The sequence below is a fragment of the Macrobrachium rosenbergii genome, chromosome 44, assembly GCF_040412425.1.
Source record: "Macrobrachium rosenbergii isolate ZJJX-2024 chromosome 44, ASM4041242v1, whole genome shotgun sequence".
Lineage (NCBI taxonomy): Eukaryota > Metazoa > Arthropoda > Malacostraca > Decapoda > Palaemonidae > Macrobrachium > Macrobrachium rosenbergii.
In genome coordinates, this window is record NC_089784.1 from 45,445,531 (window position 1) to 45,464,844 (window position 19,314).

Consider the following 19,314-nt stretch of genomic DNA (forward strand, 5'->3'; position numbering starts at 1 on the left):
CATCTCAAGGAAAGGAATGACATTAATATTAAAGTTCAGATAGAAGATATTTTAAAACCACTTTTCAGTATGACTCAGATAGATGCACTTTTAAATAAAAAGAAATCCAAGCATTGGACAGTAGATGACATATCGTCTGCTTTTACCTTAAGAAGCATAAGTCCAAAATGCTATAGTTATTTGCGGGATATCAGAGGGTTTCCTTTGCCTTCAACAAGCACCCTTAATGAGAGAGCTAGAAATTTTCCTTGCGAACCAGGTGTATTAACGTCAGTTTTGTCTTTGATGAAAACTAAAGCTGAAACTTTGACTGTAAAAGAGAGGCTTGCGGTAATGTCATTTGATGAAATGAGCATCACAAAACAGTATAGTTATGATAAGGGAATGGACAGACTATATAAACCTCATGGAAAGGTTCAGGTGATAATGATTAGGGGTTTAATTGGTAAATGGAGACAACCGATCTTTTATGATTTTGATAAATCTTGCGTACATGAAATGTTGATGGGAATAATTGAGTCAGTAGAGAATGCTGGGTATCCTGTGATTGCAATCGTGCATGATCTTGGGCCAAGCAATGTAAAATTATGGAAGCACTTCGGGATAGATCCAATAAACTGTAAGCGCGTGTCAATCAAAAATCCGTGTCACAATAGGGAAATATTCTTATTTGCAGATGTCTCACATATGATAAAATTAATAAGAAATCACTTCATAACTAAAGGGTTTTGTTTTGAAGATGGAACGCTGATCTCTGATTCTTGTGTTAGGGAAATGCTAAGTAATACTCATACAGAATATGGTCTAGATTATAAGATCAGTGAAATTCATCTAAACTTACAAAACACTGACCTTCAGCGAGTTAAGTATGCTGTACAGCTGATGTCAAACAGCTGTGCTAAGTCTGTTGAGTATTTAGGAGAGAGAGGACTGCTAGAAAGCAAAAACTGGAAGGATACTGCAGAATTCATTTCAATGGTTGACGATTGGTTCGATCTTATGAATTCATCTAACATGATAGGAGACGTTAAATCACGAAATGTTTATGGAACTGACTTAAAAAACCAGAAAAATCTTTTGTGTAGTCACTGATGTCATGACAAAAATGCGAGTATGCAACGCAAGGTCAAGCAGTCTTTATAGTTTTCAAAAGGGAGTCATTTTATCATGTCACTCACTTATGGGCCTATACGAGATGTTAGCCAGTGATTATGATGTTGCATATATATTGACTAGAAGGCTAAACCAGGACGTATTAGAGCATTTTTTTGGATGTTGCAGACAGATGAGTGGACCTCATGATCATCCCGGTGCTGTAAGCTATAAATATAGAATGAGAAAGCTGCTTCTGGGAAAAAATGTTGCCCTAATCAGCAATAACACAAACATAAATAAAGAGCATGAAAATAGCGATTGCTTAACAAATGAGTTAGCATTAACGAATGCAACAAACAATGTGAGAAATTATAATGACCGCGAGCTTGCATTAGAGATTTGCCTAACTAGCCATATTTTCAAAAATTCGGGATTAGATATAGAATGTGAAACTGATATTGCAAAAAATTTAGGTGACGACATGGATGATTTGACAGCAGATCCGAGTAACACAAAATTGATATCTGATGTCATAGAGGAAGAAAGTTTGCGACATATAGGGGGTTACATAGTGAACAAATTTTCGATGAAGTATCCGCATTTAGGTCACAAAGCGGCTGCCAGTCAAAGTGACGAAAATTCCTGGGTTAAAAAGATTAACAGAAGTCAACTGCATTTACCGTCTGAGGCCTTTTTTCACACTTAAGTTTCATGAGAGAGGTTTTCAAAGCCATTCATGGCGAAAGTCTTAGGGAGGGAAAACATTGTATAAAAACGCTAGCCTCGGAAATGAAATTAGCCATAAATGAATCTAAAATTAATTCAGTGGGCTTTCATCTCCCAGATGATGTAATTTATTTTTGCCAAGCTATGTGTATTTTTAGAATAAGATATCTGAATAAAAAGATTGACATAACAAGAAAGAAAAATAAATTATGCAATAAAATGGAAAATAAGCTAAATAAGATTAAAAAATAAATTATTTTGTAAGAATTAGTTAATTTTTCTAGTAGAGTAATATGCACTGTTTTTAAAGTTCAGAAACATGGCTTTGATGTTTTTACTCAATAATGTTGTTAGCTGATAAAGTTATATTTCTAAGTTATATCTAGTTTTCAGATCCTTTTCATGAACTAAGATAATTTTGTAAGTAAGAGTAGATTATTTTTCGATTAGAGTAATATGCACTGTTTTTTAAAGTTCAGAAATATGTCTGATTTTACTCAATAATGTTGTTAGTGGATAAAGTTTTATTTCAAAGTTATATCTAGTTTTAATACCCTTTTCATGAACTAAGACAAAATAAATTGTGTGTATGTACGTATGTATGTATGTATGTGTATGTATATATATATATATATATATATATATATATATATATATATATATATATATATATATATATATATATATATATACACACACCTACATGCTTACATACATATGTACATATATGCATGTACTGTATATGTATATATCAGAAAAAGGAAACTGGCAACTCGCTGCAGGAAACTGGCAACCCACTGAAGGACTCGTGACGTAGTGCTCAGATCGCTTGAATTTTGGTAAACAAATCGGTTAACCTGATATAGCTCAACCGTGGGCTTCAGGAGCTTACTCTTGCCCTTAGCGGACTAATCACGGTGCTGAACCAGCATTTGGGCGTGCTGACTCTCGTCGGCAAAATCACCAGCGTCATTAGCGGACTCACATGGCGCGCTCCCAAGTGCGTTTTGACGTGAGCACCCTACTCCATTTAAGAGGGCAAAGAGCAAGTATGGACGCGGACATCCGTTCCCTCGTTCAGTTAACCGCCGACCTCGTGGACTCGAAGGTCTACCTCCCTCCCATATCACCCGCGCCCGTCCCCGCACCGAGGCTCTTACGCTCCTTCACACCCCTACCCACGCCCCGCACTCTCCCCAGCCCGGCGGGACAATCAAGGGCCGCCCTGTCCATAAAACTGCCGCCATTCATGCAGGGGAATCCATCAGCATGGCTCTACAGGGTCGAGAGCCAGTTCAGGATTGCGGATCTTAACGACGAGGTGCTGCAGGCAGATATAGTACTCAACGCCCTGCCGGAGGAGATCTACAGGAAGCTCGTCCCGTGGGCGTCTGACACATGCCCCCTTACCTACCACCTCCTGAAGAAAACCCTCCTTGAGACATGCTCCCTGCCGGTTGCCGAGCAGGCAGCCTGCACCCTCGACCTCGCCATCAACCCGCGGCAGGATCAGAGCATCATGGAGTCATGGGGCATGATACAAGACCTCCTCACCCTCCCAGACACCAACGGCAGTAAAAAGAAGCGCGAAATAAGCCTGTTGCAGGAGCTCCTCCTCCGTCAGCTCCTCCTGGAGGTCTGCACACAAATCCCTGAGCCCTACGCGATGCACCTCGAAACCCTGATTCGCACAGCACAGCACTTGATGGACTCCGTGAAGGCAATGAAGCGGGTACCAGCGCCCACACTCCCAGTCAGCATCATCCAGCAGGAGGAGGGCGCAGAGCAAGAGTTTCAATGCCGTCAAAAGGAGGTGCCCAGCGCCTACCAGCAGGTGGAGTTCCCCAGGTCTTTGCCACTACCACAGGCGGTTCGGCAAGGATGCCCGGAACTGCCTGCTGCCCTGTTCATCCGTCCATTCAAAATTGGGGAGGCGGCAGCCAGCAGGACAAACCGCCATGGCAGCAGAAGAACCCAGGGGCCCAGAACCAGTAGGCTTCTACGTCTGCGACACCGTCTCCGGCAGGATGATGCTGGTTGACACGGGGGCCATTAGATCAATCTTCCCGGCATCTAGAGAGGACCGCAAGCGAGAACCAGACCCGGCTGCCTCCCTGACGGCCGCCAACGGGTCCCCCATCCTCTCCTATGGAACAAGGCCCCTGTCAATCTCCATCCTTGGCCAAAGGTACTCCTGGGACTTTGTCGTCGTGGACGTTAGGATCCCACTCCTGGATGCAGATTTCCTGGCACACTTCGGGCTGGCAGTCGACGTCGGTCGCAAGCGCCTCCTCAACACAGACTCCTGCCAGTCCCTCCCGTTGGCAACGGGACCCAAGGCACCCACCATCTGCTCCGCCGCCCCCCACCAGTACTCACAGCTGCTGAAGGAGTTCCCTGATGTGTTCAGGCCTGAGCTCCGCCAAAATCTCGGGGCCCCAGCCAAACATGGCATATATCACCACATAAAAACAAAGGGCCGCCCTCCACATGAGAAGTTCTGGAAGCTTCCCCCTCGACGCCTTCAGGAGGCCAAGGACGCGTTCGCTGAAATGGAACGGATGGGAATCTTCAAGAAGGCCTCCAGCCCGTGGGCCTCCACCCTCCACATGGTGCAGAAACTGGATGGCTCCTGGAGACCCTGCGGCGACTACAGGCAGCTCAACCTCGCAACGGAAACTGACCATCATCCCCTGCCGAACATGTAGGACCTCACGGCCTCTTTCCAACGGGGCCAAAATATTTACTAAGTTGGATCTCTTGAAATCCTATTTTCAGGTACCGGTCGCACCAGAGGACATACCAAAGACTGCCATCATCACGCCTTTCAGGTCCTACATGTTTGCCTTCTCTACATTTGGCCTGAGGAACGCTGGGGTGACTTTCCAGCGGCTCATGGACAGCATCCTGAGGGACCTAAAGTTCTGTGTCTGCTACGTAGATGATATCCTTATATTTTCCAGGTCTCACAAGGAGCACCAGAAACACATCCTTTGACAAATGCACCTTTGGCGTACAGAAAGCCGACTTCCTGGGCCACGAGGTATCCCCAGATGGCATCCGTCCACTCACATCCAAATTCGTAGGCGTCACCGGGTTCCCCGTCCCCACCTCCGTCAAGGCCGTCCAGGAATTTCTCGGGATGGTGAACTACTACAGGAGGTTCATCCCCGGGATCGCACAAACCATGGCCCCCCTGACGGAGACCCTGAAAGGCCGACCAAAATCCTTGTTGTGGGGACCCAGCCAGCAGCAGGCCTTCTCCCTGACGAAGGCAGCCCTCGCCGAGGCAACCGCCTTGGCCCACCAGGATCCCAGCGGCCCCCTCCAGCTGACAACGGACGCCAGCAATGTCGCCTGTAGTGCTGTCCTGGAGCAGGTCATCAACGGTGCCCCCCAGCCTATCGCCTTCTTCAGCAAGAAGTTCAACCCCACAGAGGCCCGCTACAGCATCTTCGACAGGGAACTCTGCGCAGTGTACCATGTAGTCCGGCACTTCAAGTTCCTCCTGGAGGGCACGTCCTTCACAATCTATACGGACCACCAGTCGCTGGTCCACGCCTTCACCAAGCAAGGGGACGTGTGGTCTTCCAGGCAGCAACGGCATCTCTCGGCCATCGCCATGTTCACCTGCTCCGTCAAGTATCTTCCCGGCAGGAAGAACCCTGTGGTGGACGCCCTCTCCAGAGTCGAGCTGAACACGGTGCAGCTGGGGATCAACTACGAAGACCTCGCCAGGGAGCAGGAGGCCGCCGACCCAGAGTCCCCAGCCTACCGCACCGCCATCACGTCCCTAAAGTGGAGGGACATGCCCCTCACCCCCGGGGGCCCAAATCTCCTCTGCAACATCAGCACCGGCCAGCCCCGCCCCCTAGTGCCGGCCTCCCGCCGCCGGCAGGTATTCAACATCATCCACGGCCTGTCACATCCCTCCGGCAGGACGACGGCCAAGCTGCTATCAGAGAAGTTCGTTTGGCACGGAGTGCAGAAGGACGTGAGGACCTGGGCAAGGCAGTGCCTGCATTGCCAAACCAGCAAGGTGGGGCAGCACACCGAATCCGGGGTAGGCGAGTTCCCGCAGCCAGGGTGGCGTTTCGGCCATGTTCACATCGACGTCATCGGGCCCCTTCCCCCATCAGGCGGGTCCAGACATCTCCTGACGGTGGAAGACCCCTCAACAAGGTGGCCTGAAGCCACGCCAATGCAAGAAGCCACCGCCAGCTGGATCAGCAGCTTCGGCATTCCTGACCACATCACAACCTATCCGAATTGTGGTCCGCCCTGGCCCAGCTGCTGAGGACAGCTCATCACACCACCACGCCCTACAACCCGGCCGCCAATGGCTTGGTCGAGCGCTTTCACAGGTCCCTGAAGGCGTCCCTTATGGCCCACTGTACCGCCAAGGACTGGAAGTACCAGCTGCTGTGGGTCCACATCGGGTTGAGGACCGCCCCCAGGGCTGATGGTGCCCCGTCTGCAACCGAGAAAACATACGGCGAGCCCCTCGTGGTCCCGGGAGAGCTAGTGACAGAAAATTGCCACAACCCATCGGTCCAGAGGCTTCGTGAAATCGTCAGCAAGTTTGCCCCCTGCAAGAGGACATATACCGACAGGTTGGCCACCTTCACGCCGCCCGGGCTGGCCTCCACTACCCACGTCTTCATCAGGGATGACGCCGTCTGCCCGCCACTGACCAGACCCTACAGGGGGTCCTTCCGCTTGCTGGAATGGAACAGCAAGGAGTTCCTGCTCGCACTTCCCGGGAGGAACGATTGGGTGTCAATCGACCAAGTCAAGCCAGCCCTCCTGGAGGAGGACCTCGAGGACACATCTGTCAGCACACCACACCCTCCGCCAGCGCAGCCGCCACCACAGCCGGGCCCTCATAAGAAGCGGACACGCGGCCGCCCCCAGAAAAGGCCGCCCACACCCGCAATCAGCCACCTTCACACACAGGACGTCCCTCTGTTGTCCTAACACAGCCGGGGCACCCTTCAATGCCCTGGAGGGTACACCCTTCACAATCTGGACAGACCACCAGCCGCTGGTCCATGCCTTCACAAAGCGGGGGACACATGCACTTCCAGGCAGCAGCGGCATCTCGTGGCCATTGTGGAGTTCACCTGCACAATCAAGTGCCTCCTCGGCAGGAAGAACCCTGTAGCAGATGCCCTCTCCAGGATCGAGCTCAACGTGGTGCAACTCGGGATCAACTACGAGGACCTTGCCCGGGAGCAGACTGCCGACCCAGAGACCCCAGCCTACCGCACCGCCATCACGTCCCTCAAGTGGAAGGACATGCCCCTCACCCACGGGGGGGGGGGGCCAACCCCTCACCTTCTGGTATCCGCCTCCCGCTGCCGTCTGGTGTTTGATGTCATCCACGGGCTGTCCCACCCCTCCGGCAGGACGACGGCCAAGCTGCTGGCAGAGAAGTTTGTCTGGCACAATATGCGGAAGGACGCGACGGCCTGGGCAAGACAGTGCATCCAGTGCCAAACCAGCAAGATAGGGTGTCACAGTCAGACAGGGATAGGCGAGTTTCCCCAGCTGGGGAGGCGGTTTGAACACATCCACATAGACGTCGTAGGTCCCCTTCCCCCATCAGACGGGGCCAGATACCTCCTCACGATCGTTGACTGCTCAACCAGGTGGCCTGAAGCGACACCCATGCAGGAAGCTACCGCCAGTGCATGCGCCGAGGCCTTCCTCTCCAGCTGGATCAGTCGGTTCGGTGTCCCGGACCACATAACCACTGACAGGGGCCCTGCCTTCCTGTCCGAGCTGTGATCCACCCTGGCACGCCTGCTGGGGACCTCTCACCTCACCACCACCGCCTACAACCCCACAGCCAATGGATTGGTGGAGAGATTCCACAGATCCTGAAGGTGTCCCTCATGGCCCACTGCACCACCGAGGATTGGAAGTACCAGCTGCCTTGGGTCCTCTTTGGACTGAGGACCGCCCCCAGAGCCAGCGGCAACCTGTCCGCAGCAGAGAAAGTCTACAGGGAGCCCCTTGTAGTCCCAGGCGAACTCGTCATGGGAGATCACCACAACCCGTCAGTCCAGAGTCTCCGCGACATAGTCGGGAAGTTCGCCCCCTGCCGGTGGACGTATACCGATAGGTGAACAACCTTCATGCCTCCCGGCCTGTCCTGCACCACCCACGTCTTCGCCAGGAATGACGCCATCTGCCCTCCACTAACCAGGCCCTACAGGGGCCCCTTCCGTGTGCTCGAGTGGAACACCAAAGCATTCTGCCTCACCCTGCATGGGAAGGACGACTGGGTGTCAGTCGACCGTCTCAAGCCCGCCCTGTCGGAGGATGCCGCAGTCGATACCACGCAGCACCCTCTGCAAGAACTGTCGCCTCCACAGCCGAGCCACCCCAAAAGAAAGTCGTGTGGCTGCCCCTGGAAGCACCTGGCTAGCGCCACAGCCAGCCGCTCCCGCTCACACCGCACCCCCAGCTGACTTCGTGGAACCGCGGCACTCTCCAACGGCCAAGCAGATACCTAGTTTAATCAGATGTTACCCACGTCTTGGTGGAGTATTTGTAAAGTCCCCGCTAAGCGGGTTTTCTGTGGTGAACTGCCCATTTTTTATGATAACACTCCTACGAGATTGGGTCAAGCGAAATTAGCCATATTTTTCCTGTGTAAATATGTACCTATTACTAATTCATTTGAATCTGTTTTCTTTGCACATGTGTTAGAATGTTGCTATGTCAATTCTTGTTAACTTACCTTTTATGTTACTTGTATTTTTCCATTATAATTAATACCAAGAGTAATTGACCTCAGGTCACCTGAATCCTATTGTATTCCTCTGTGTGACGTCCGCACGCCACTTTATAAGCGGCCTGCGTTCTGAATAAACTTCACAGTTGTCGCCTGGCACTCAGGTTGACAACTTCACTGACGCTGCTGCCGCTGTCTCCTCTTCCACTGCTGTCTCCGCCTACCAGATCGCCGCTGACCAATGGGAAGACAGTCTGCTAGACTGTAAGCTTCTCTCAGAGTTTCAAGCTTGTCGCTCTCTGCTACCCACCAATCAGAGAGCAGCTCCCGCTGTCAACGCCCACCAGTTCACCCCTGACCAACGAGAAGACCGTCTGCCGGACTGTGAAGCTTCCTGACAAATTTCAAGCTTCAGGCTGTCTGTCTCCCACCAATCAGAGAGTTGCTGCCGCTGTCCCCGCCCACCTGATCGCTGCCGGCCAATGGGAAGGCCGACTGCCCATCTGTAAACCTTGACGAAGGTATTCAAGCTTCAGAACATCTACTGCCAACCAATCAGAGTGCAGATCCTCTCACTCTGGTTTCTTAGCCCTGTCAACTAAATTAGACGATGCGCTGAAAGTCGGAATACGATCCTGAGAGAGCTTCTCTCGCAAATATAAGCATAATTATCACTGACTCTTTTCCTGACCCCTAACCTCTTCAATTTACTAACAGGCTCTCTTGTGGAAAATCTGGTAGCCCTTGTGGTCTTAAAACTCAGGAGAAGCAAGACTCAGAGCCAAAAAATTCCCACTCTCGCAATTCTTCATTGCAAGTGGCATATGGTCCCTTAGGCTGGCATCTTAAATAAGCCAGAAAATAGAAAAAGCCCATCAGGCAACCAGTTAATAAGAGACAGAATTACGCACAAGCCCTTCAGGCAAGACCAGAAATATACACTTCCCTGACTACAAGACTAGACTGCTGAGTCTTTTTATTTGTGGGACAAATAAGAAGGTTTCTCAGCAGCTACTGTTGTAGAGCAGTAAACAGCTACTAGTAGGATAGGCAGGGCCCCCCAAAATCATTCACACACCAACATCACTTACTCCCACCAATCTCCCTTCTCTTTACTTGCACTCACAGACCTCTTCCTTCTCTTTCACTCTCCTAGCAAGCAGACATGGCATCTTCATACAATAACACACCCTTCCACACATCCTCACAGCACAGCACCACAACAACCTCATCATCCTCTACATCTTGCAACCCAGACTTGGCATCCACAATCAATGACACAACCTCACCCACATCCTCACCTCACAGCAGCACAACATCCTCACCTCACAGCAGCACATCTTCCTCACCATCCTCTCCTCCCCACAACCTAGACTGGCAGCCACACTCACGGACACACCCTCACCCACAGATTCACCTCAAAATGGCACGACACCCTCATCATCCGCTACCCCCATCAGGACTGCCCCAAGACGACGAGCCAGATCCCTTTCCATCTCTCCCACTGCTCACACACAGGACACACAAAGACCGAGAATGGACGAGAGCTCTGACACTGACACCGACACTGAGAGACAAACACAGACAAACGACGGATTTACACTTGTGACGAAGAGGAAGGCCCTCAGAAAAGCACGAAAACAGACCCACACAGCAAAGACAACAGCAAACACAACAAACATAAATACACAATCACTAAATGAATACCCCCCACTCCCTTTCCCCGAATTCAGACCGATCCCAAAAGAAAATGAGACGTCATATGCCGCAGTAGCAGCCTTGGAAAAGAAACATCCAGGAATACAAATTCAGGCACGACCAAACCACAGAGGACTGTTTCACAATTACACTCAGACAGATGGAAGCAGTTGAGATCCTGAAGCAGGAAGCTCAAATACTGGACCCAGCAGAAAGGACACAGAAGGGCATCATTTGTAGATACCCAATAACCCTCCCCATAGACCCCATAAAGGAACTCGCCTACATTCAGGATGCAGTACATTGTAGGAACAAGGCAGGAGAGCCAACACGAAAAGTACTAGCAGTGTTCAAAGGGAACAGACCAGACGAAGTGGTCATCCCAATATGGGGAAAATTCCCAACAGAGGCCTACACACCTGAACCCTTGAGATGCTTCAAATGCCAGCGATTCGACACCACCAGAAACAATGCGTAGCACAATATGTAGTCTGTGGTGTCTGCAGTTCAAGACATGACACCACCAGCTGCATACAGCGACACAACAATAAGGAGAAGACAAAAGCCAAATGCCCCAACTGCGGACAAGGACACCATACGTGGTACAAAGGATGCACGACATGGCTTCAGATAATCTGGAAAATGAAGGGAGTGCTCCCTCAGGCTCAACAACACCAGCAACAACTACCCCACCGACAACCACACCAGCAACAACTACCCCACTGACAACCACACCAGCAACAACTACTACCCCTCCGACAACAACACCAGCAACAACTACCTCTCAGACAACCACACCAGCAACAACTACCCCTACAACAACCATACCAGCAACAACTACCTCACCAACAACCCCAACAGCAAGCCCCTCCTACAAGACCTCCACAGCAGCACACACACAATCCTACACAACAGATGCAACAACCCCAACAACAAACTGCACCCACACACCAGCCTAAGCAACACAGACAACACAAAACTCTACCACCACCACCCCCCATAAACAAACGAGACCCCAGACTCCAAGAACACAGAAACCAAGACACACGCATTGACACACAGACTCCATCCACAAATCCCACTCCTTTCTCCACCTACAACACCCCAGTCACAAAAACACCCCTACTTCCAAATCCTACTCCTTTCTCCACCATCAACACCCCATCCAGAAAAACACCCCTACTTACCCTCCCACCCGCCCCTACCACCGCACCTTCATCCTCACATCCTACCCACAGCACCCCAGAGTCCCCCTCCAAAAGAAATGCAGTCTCCATCACCCGTGAGGAATTTAGACGAGAGGTAGCCAGAGTTGTGGAAGCAGTTATAGCACAACTCTTCCCAGAAGTGGACTACACAGCAACACTGAGGAACACAGTTGCAGCTCTGTTATAAATCAATATGGCTGAACAAAATACAAATAATAGAGACAACCAAAACTGCAGGAACACACTACAGAACAATCTCAAAATCCTTCAATGGAACATAAACAGTGCCAACACAAAATATGCCCTCCTGCAATCACAAGTGCTATCAGAAGGGCATGATGTCATCCTCCTACAAAGAAACTCTAGTAAGAGAAACTGCCAAATTCACATTCCAGGGATATACAGTGTACAAAACCCCACACACAAATGAAAACAGAGGGCTAATCACTCTTATCAAAGCAACAATTCCCTCTGAACAAACAAGAAATATAGACTGTGGTCAAGGGATAGATAAACTCTAATTGTGCATATACACCTTTGAAGGCCAGTGCAGCAACATATACAAAGCCATAACAAAACCTTTGAAGGAGAAACCCTTTCAGTGCAGCCCTTATAAGACATACAAATGCAGCAGGCAGACACAAATACCTCCCTTAGCGCAAAATACATTGTGCGATAGATAGGCCTCTGTCTATTTTGAACTGGGAGAAGTAGTGAATATATACAAAGGCCAAAAACCTTTGAAGGAGGAAACAGCCAGTAGTTCAGTGCAGCAGACAAGTGAAAACACCTTCTTCGTGCCCCAACCCACGTGGGAGATTTTAATGCCCATCACCCGTGTCTACACTCACAGCAACATACAAATGCAGCAGGCAGGCACATAAATCTGCTAATGGAAGAATTTCCTGAAGTGAAGCTGCTAAATGACATCAATGAAGCAACACACCTCCAAGGCGGAAGGCTAGATTTGAGCTTCATATCAGTTCATTTCCCCTTTGAAGAATCTACAGGAAAACTGCACATGGAGAACCACCTGCACCAGAAACATATAAAAATATCAATGAAGCAACACACCTCCAAGGCAGTATGTATGGAATTGCACCCAATATTGGCCAGTGATCACTTTTGCAGAACAGAAATTAACATAAGGATACCAAAAAATACCTCCACCACCACCTCCTCCAGCAGGTTGGAGACCAGATCTGGCCAACTGGTTAGTGTTTGAAAACCATATGACCAGTTGGGCAACACAGTACATACAAGACCCAGCCCAAAACATGAACCAACTGCAAGAGGACTTTGAAAAGAGCCTACACAGTGCAGCAAATGCTTCCATGCCAAAGAGAACCTTTGGTACAAACAAAACACCCCACAAAGACAGCTGGTACTACAACTCAAGAATAAAAGAAATGAATTCGAGAGTTAACAGAACAAGGAAGCTCTTCAGGAAACAACCCACAGATGAACTACATGCTGTCTTAAGGGATGTAATGAATCATGCAACCCAAACAGCCAGAGAAGTAAAGAGGGAAACCTGGCTGATGTGGTGCTCACAGACGACCCGTCTAACACCAACAGCGAAAATATGGTGGTGATTCAACAAGGTATCAGGAAAGACCAGACCAACACAAGCACATCATCCCAACCCACAGGCAGATGCAAACAGACTTGCGCAACATTTTGCTGACAGGACCAAAACGGCACATCTGCCACCTGCCACAAGGGAAAGGCAGGTGACATTAGATCCAGGGAGATGGCTAGTTATCAACACAGCGTGCAATGAGCCTGACGACACTGACACCCCATTCACAATGAATGAGCTTAACAAAGCCCTCCAAAAAGGAAAGAACACAGCTCCAGGATCAGACATGATCACATACAGCATGCTGAAAAATATGGGCACAGCAGCCAAGGAAGTACATCTGCACATAATCAACAGAACATACACTGAGCAAGTCAGACCCACACAATGGAATCAACAAAACACACAACCAATTCCCAAACCCAAGGAACCAAACTCCTACAGGCCCATCTCTCTCATCAGCTGCACAGAAAAGACTGCAGAGAGAATGGTACTAAACAGACTCCTATGGAAAACAGGACCACTACATCATCGACTATATGGTTACAAAGAAGGAATAGGCACACAAGAATGCCTAGCAGATGTAATGGCAACAATAAACAACAGAAAGTCAATTGTAGTTTTTCTCGATTTAGAAAAAGCCTATGAACTAGCCAGCGCAGCCGTCATCCTTGCTACCTTGGTGGACAAAAGAGTTAAGGGTAACCTGTTAGCATGGGTCAAAGGATACATGCAAAACAGACAAGCCAGAGTCACCTTCCAAGGTGCAAGCTCAGATTTTCTCAACTTAGAAAATGGAACACCACAGGGAGGAATACTTAGTCCCTTCCTCTTCAATGTACTAATGGAAAATGTAGCCACAATCACCCTCCCAGAGGGAGTGGAAATTTTCATATATGCAGACGATGTGTGCTTAGTGAGCACACACAGGTACAGATCCTACCAAAATATGCAAAATGCAATAACACAAATTGAAAATAGCTGTACAGATCTTGGTCTAAAAATCAATACAGCAAAAACCAAAGCAATGGCAATTAAACATGACCTAAACCCAAATGAAATACAACTCATGGGTGAACCCACTGAATGGGTAGAAAACTTTTGTACCTAGGAGTAAATATCAACAAACAACTCTCCCCACACAAAGAAATAGAAATACTTAAGCAAAAAATCAAATGCAGGCAAAATGCCATGAGAAGAATCACCTCTCTAAAACAAGGAGCAGTATACCATGCCCTCAGAACCTTCTACATACAGACAATAAGGTCAACTGTGGAGTACGCAGCACCTGTCCTTACTTGCCTCACAAACACAGAACAAAAAAGCTTCGAAGTAATCCAAAACAATGCCTTAAGACTCATCACAGGTGCACCCATGTGGACTAACTTGTGTGTCTTGAGAAACGAAACAAACTTACAATCTCTAACACACAGAATAGATCAGAGAAACACATCCATACTGCTAAAAACCTTGAAAGGTAGCAGGAACTGCCCACTCAAGAGAGAAATCAAGAAAACACATTGAGCTTCATGAGGAACTAGACCCCCCAAGACATATGCTGGCGACCTCCTAGCAGCTTTAAGGAGAGTAGGAATGCAAAATCAAGCTGCCTGCAATCAAGGAAGACACGCCAACCTGCAGAGTACAGAGAACAAGCACCCTGGGAGCCTGAACTATTCAAGATAAACTTTACAGTCCTCCCTGCAAGCAAAGAAGCATGCACTGCTCAACAGCTAAGGCTAGCAGCCCAAGAGGCAATCAGGAAAACTGCAGCCACAAATGAATATTTTACAGATGGATCAGTAGATCTCAGCATCCCAGCAGCAGCAGCTGGGGTCCACTCAACAACCCTCAAAGGATGCTGGAGGCTCTCTGACAATGCCTCCACTCTACAAACTGAACTGATTGCCATTGCAAAAGCTCTAGAAGACTCTCAGCATAGGCAGGGAAACACAACAATTCATACTGACTCAAAAGGAGCACTACAGGCTATAACAAAAAGGAAAAGCAAAGGAAAACATCAGACTTCTATCAAGCATATGGGCAATTGCAAGCCTCCATCAAAACAGGAACAGGGAAATAACATTAAACTGGATTCCGAGCCATGTGGGAATCCAAGGAAACGAAGAAGCAGATTCTTTAGCAAAAAGTGGGTTGCTACACACCAACATTAGTATCAAAATCACCCCCTCACTCACACAACTGAAAAACAAGGCAGCAGCACACTGCCAGCAGGAAGAAAGCAAAGTCAGAAGAGCTGTTTTTGGTGGTTCAAAACCAGGCCAAATGGTACATGGAGACACTGTAAACCTAAAACCACACAATATAACCAAAGACATGTCACGGGCCCTAGCAGTCATAATCCATCGGCTAAGGCTAGGATACCTGTGCACATGGCAAAGAATAGTAGACAATCCTCAACCATGCAAGTACTGTGAAACAATCCCAGAAGAACCCTGGAACACTACCTTCTTGACTGTACAGAAACAGAACAGCTAAGAACAAGTTATGAAGGTAATGAAAGAACAGCTACCCAAATAACAAAGCACATACTGACAAACATCCATGAATTTGCAGGCTTCCTATGCTCCTACCCACCACCAAGATAACTCTAAAGAATCCATACCTGGGAACCACCCACCCTCCTTCCCAATTCTTAAATCAGACACAACAGACTCGACCCAAACAACAAATAAAAGTCCATACCATTCATCTCTAAATACTGACTTTTAGAAATCACCCCTCCCCTATCATTCCATCCATCACAATCAACATGACCAACAAATACACAAAACACATACAGACACAAGAATTAGGACCGGACAAGGAATATGGCTTTAGATCACCACCAACTAGCATACTAGCTACCTGTGCCTACTACTCAATTCTTCTTTTTTCCATCTGTTGGCCTCTCCCACTAGCCAACACTCACTGCTATCGTACTTTTATCCTCATCTGATGGGTACCTTAGGGTTCAAAGAGGTTGCAACCTTGCCTGTTAAAATCTTTTCATTTCAAATTTTCACCCCCACCAAAATCACTTTCATGTATCATAATAAAGTTTTCATGGGTTGGGCCCATCTCACAGACTCATCATCAACATATAGTTACGGGCTGCTCTAGAAGCAAGAGCCCGTGCTGGCACAAGGCCAGCTAAATCTAAAACAACAACAACAACAACCTGGTTACTCCCCAGTTGTCTCCTGGCCCTCAGGAAGACAACATCACCCCTGCTGCCACTGTTTTCTCCTCTCCGCCGCTGTCTCCGCCCCCACCAGATCGCCGACGACCAATGGGAGGACAGTCTGCTAGACTGTAAGCTTCTCTCAGAGTTTCAAGCTTGTGTTTCAGCTCTCCGCTACCCACCAATGAGAGAGCGGCTCCCGCTGTCAACGCCCACCTGATCCGCCTACCAGTGAGAAGATCGTCTGCCGGACTGTGAAGCTTTCGACGAATTTCAAGCTTGAGATTGTTTGCGTCCCACCAATCAGAGAGCTGCTGCCGCTGTCCCCGCCCACCTGATCGCACCAGCCAATTGGAAGACCGACTGCCCGTCCGTAAACCTTGAAGATTCAAGCTTGAAGAACATCTACTTCCGACCAATCAGAGTGCAGATCCTCTCACTCTGGTTTCTCAGCCCTGTCGACTAAGATTAGACGACGCGCTGGGAGTCGGGAAAACGATCCTGAGAGAGTTTCTCTCGCTGTTTTAAGCAATTATCACTATCTTCCTATCCCTAACCTCTTCATTTACTAACAGGCTCTCTTGTGGAAAATCTGGTAGCCCTTGTGGTCTTAAAACTCCAGGAGAAGCAAGACTCAGAGCCAAAAAAATTCCCACTCTCGCAATTCTTCATTGCAAGTGGCATAGGGTCCCTTAGGCTGGCGTCTTAAATAAGCCAGAAAATAGAAAAAGCCCATCAGGCAACCAGTTGATAGGAAAACTACACAAGCCCTTCAGGTAAGACCAGAAACATACACTTCCCTGACTACAAGACTAGACTGTTGAGTCTTTTTATTTGTGGGACAAATAAGAAGGTTCCTCAGCAGCTACTGTTGTAGAGCAGTAATCAGCTACTAATAGGATAGGCAGGGCCCCCAAAATCATTCACACACCATCATCACTCACTCCCACCAATCTCTCTTCTCTCTATTTGCACTCACAGACCTCTTCCTGCTCTTTCCTCTCCCAGCAAGCAGACATGGCATCTTCATACAATAACACACCCTTCCACACATCCTCACAGCACAGCACCACAACAACCTCATCATCCTCTACATCTTGCAATCCAGACTTGGCATCCACAATCAATGACACAACCTCACCCACATCCTCACCTCACAACAGCACAACATCCTCACCCCACAACAGCACATCTTCCTCACCATCCTCTCCTCCCACAAACCTAGACATGGCAGCCACGCTCACGGACACACCCTCACCCACAGATTCACCTCAAAATGGCACGACACCCTCATCATCTGCTACCCCCATCATGACTGCCCCAAGACTTTGACGAGCCAGATCCCTCTCCATCTCTCCCACTGCTTACACACAGGACACATAGAAAGACGAGAATGGACGAGAGCACTGACACTGACACTGACACTGACATTCAATCACAGACAAACGATGGTTTTACACTTGTGATGAAACGGAAAACACTCAGGAAAGCAGGGGAAACAGACAGACAAAAAAACAACCACAGACAAACAAAATCACTGAAAATGAATACCCCCACTCCAGTTCCCCAAATTCAGACCGATCCCAAAGGAGAACCAGACATCATATGCCGCAGTAGCAGCCTTGGAAAAGAAGCATCCGGGAATACAGATTCAGGCACGACCAAACCACAGAGGACTGTTTACTATTCACTCCGCAGACAGTAGAAGCAGTTGAGATCCTGAAGCAGGAAGCACAAAGATACTGGATCCAGCAGAAAGGACACAGAAAGGCATCATTTGTCGATACCCAATAACCCTCCCCATTGACCCCATAAAGGACCTCACCTACGTTCTGGATGCAGTACGTTGTAGGAACAAAGCAGGAGAGCCAACACGAAAAGTGCTGGCAGTTTCAAAGGAAGGAAAGAGACCAGAAGAAGTGAACATCCCAATATGGGGAAATTTCCACAGAAGCATACACACCAGAACCTCTAAGATGTTTCAAATGCCAGCGTTTTTGGGCACCACCAAAAGCAATGTGTAGCACAACACGTAGTCTCTCTGGTGTCTGCAGCTCAAGACACGACACCAACAGCTGTATACGAGTGACACAACAAAAAGAAAGAACAAAGCCAAATGCTTCAACTGCGGGCAAGGACACCATGTGTGGTACAAAGGGTTGCCCAACACGGCTCCAGATAATCTGGAAAATGAAAGGACTAACTCAAACGCAACAACACCAGCAACAACTACCCCAGCGACAACCACACCAGCAACAACTACCCCACCGACAACCACAACAACAACTACTACCCCTCCGACAACAGCACCAGCAACAACCACCTCTCAGACAACCACATCAGCAACAACCACCCCTACAACAATCATACCAGCAACAACTACCTCACCAACAATCCCAACAGCAAGCCCCTCCTACAAGACCTCCACAGCAACACACACACAATGGGCAGACACAACAGAACAACCCCAACAACAAACAGCACCCACACACCAGCCTAAGCAACACAGACAGCAACACAAAACTCTATCACCACCACCCCCATAAACAAACGAGACCCCAGACTCAAACATAGACACCAAAGACCATGGCGTTGACACACAGACTCCATCCACAAATCCCACTCCTTTCTCCACCTACAACACCCCAGTCACAAAAACACCCCTACTTCCAAACCCTACTCCTTTCTCCACCATAAACAACCCATCCAGAAAAACACCCCTACTTACCCACCCGCCCACCCCTAACACCGCACCTTCATCCTCACTTCCTACCCACAGCACCCCAGAGTCCCCCTCCAAAAGAAATACAGTCTCCATCACTCGTGAGGAATTTAGACGAGAGGTAGCCAGAGTTGTGGAAGCAGTTATAGCACAACTCTTCCCAGAAGTGGACTACACAGCAACACTGAGGAACACAGTTGCAGCTCTGTTATAAATCAATATGGCTGAACAAAATACAAATAACAGGGACAACCAAAACTACAGGGACACACAACAGAACAATCTCAAAATCCTTCAATGGAACATAAACAGTGCCAACACAAAATATGCCCTCCTGCAATCACAAGTTGCTATCAG

At 48.5% G+C, this 19,314-nt stretch overlaps 1 protein-coding gene across 1 annotated transcript; it reads left to right on the forward strand.

Annotated features, from left to right (window-relative positions):
- Positions 1-17,628: 17,628 nt before the first annotated feature.
- Positions 17,629-18,781, forward strand: LOC136829622 (poly(A) polymerase-like). Its single transcript, XM_067088469.1, has 2 exons — positions 17,629-17,913; positions 18,290-18,781. The coding sequence occupies exons 1-2, from the start codon at positions 17,629-17,631 to the stop codon at positions 18,779-18,781; spliced, it is 777 nt and encodes a 258-aa protein (XP_066944570.1).
- The last annotated feature ends 533 nt before the right edge of the window (positions 18,782-19,314 follow it).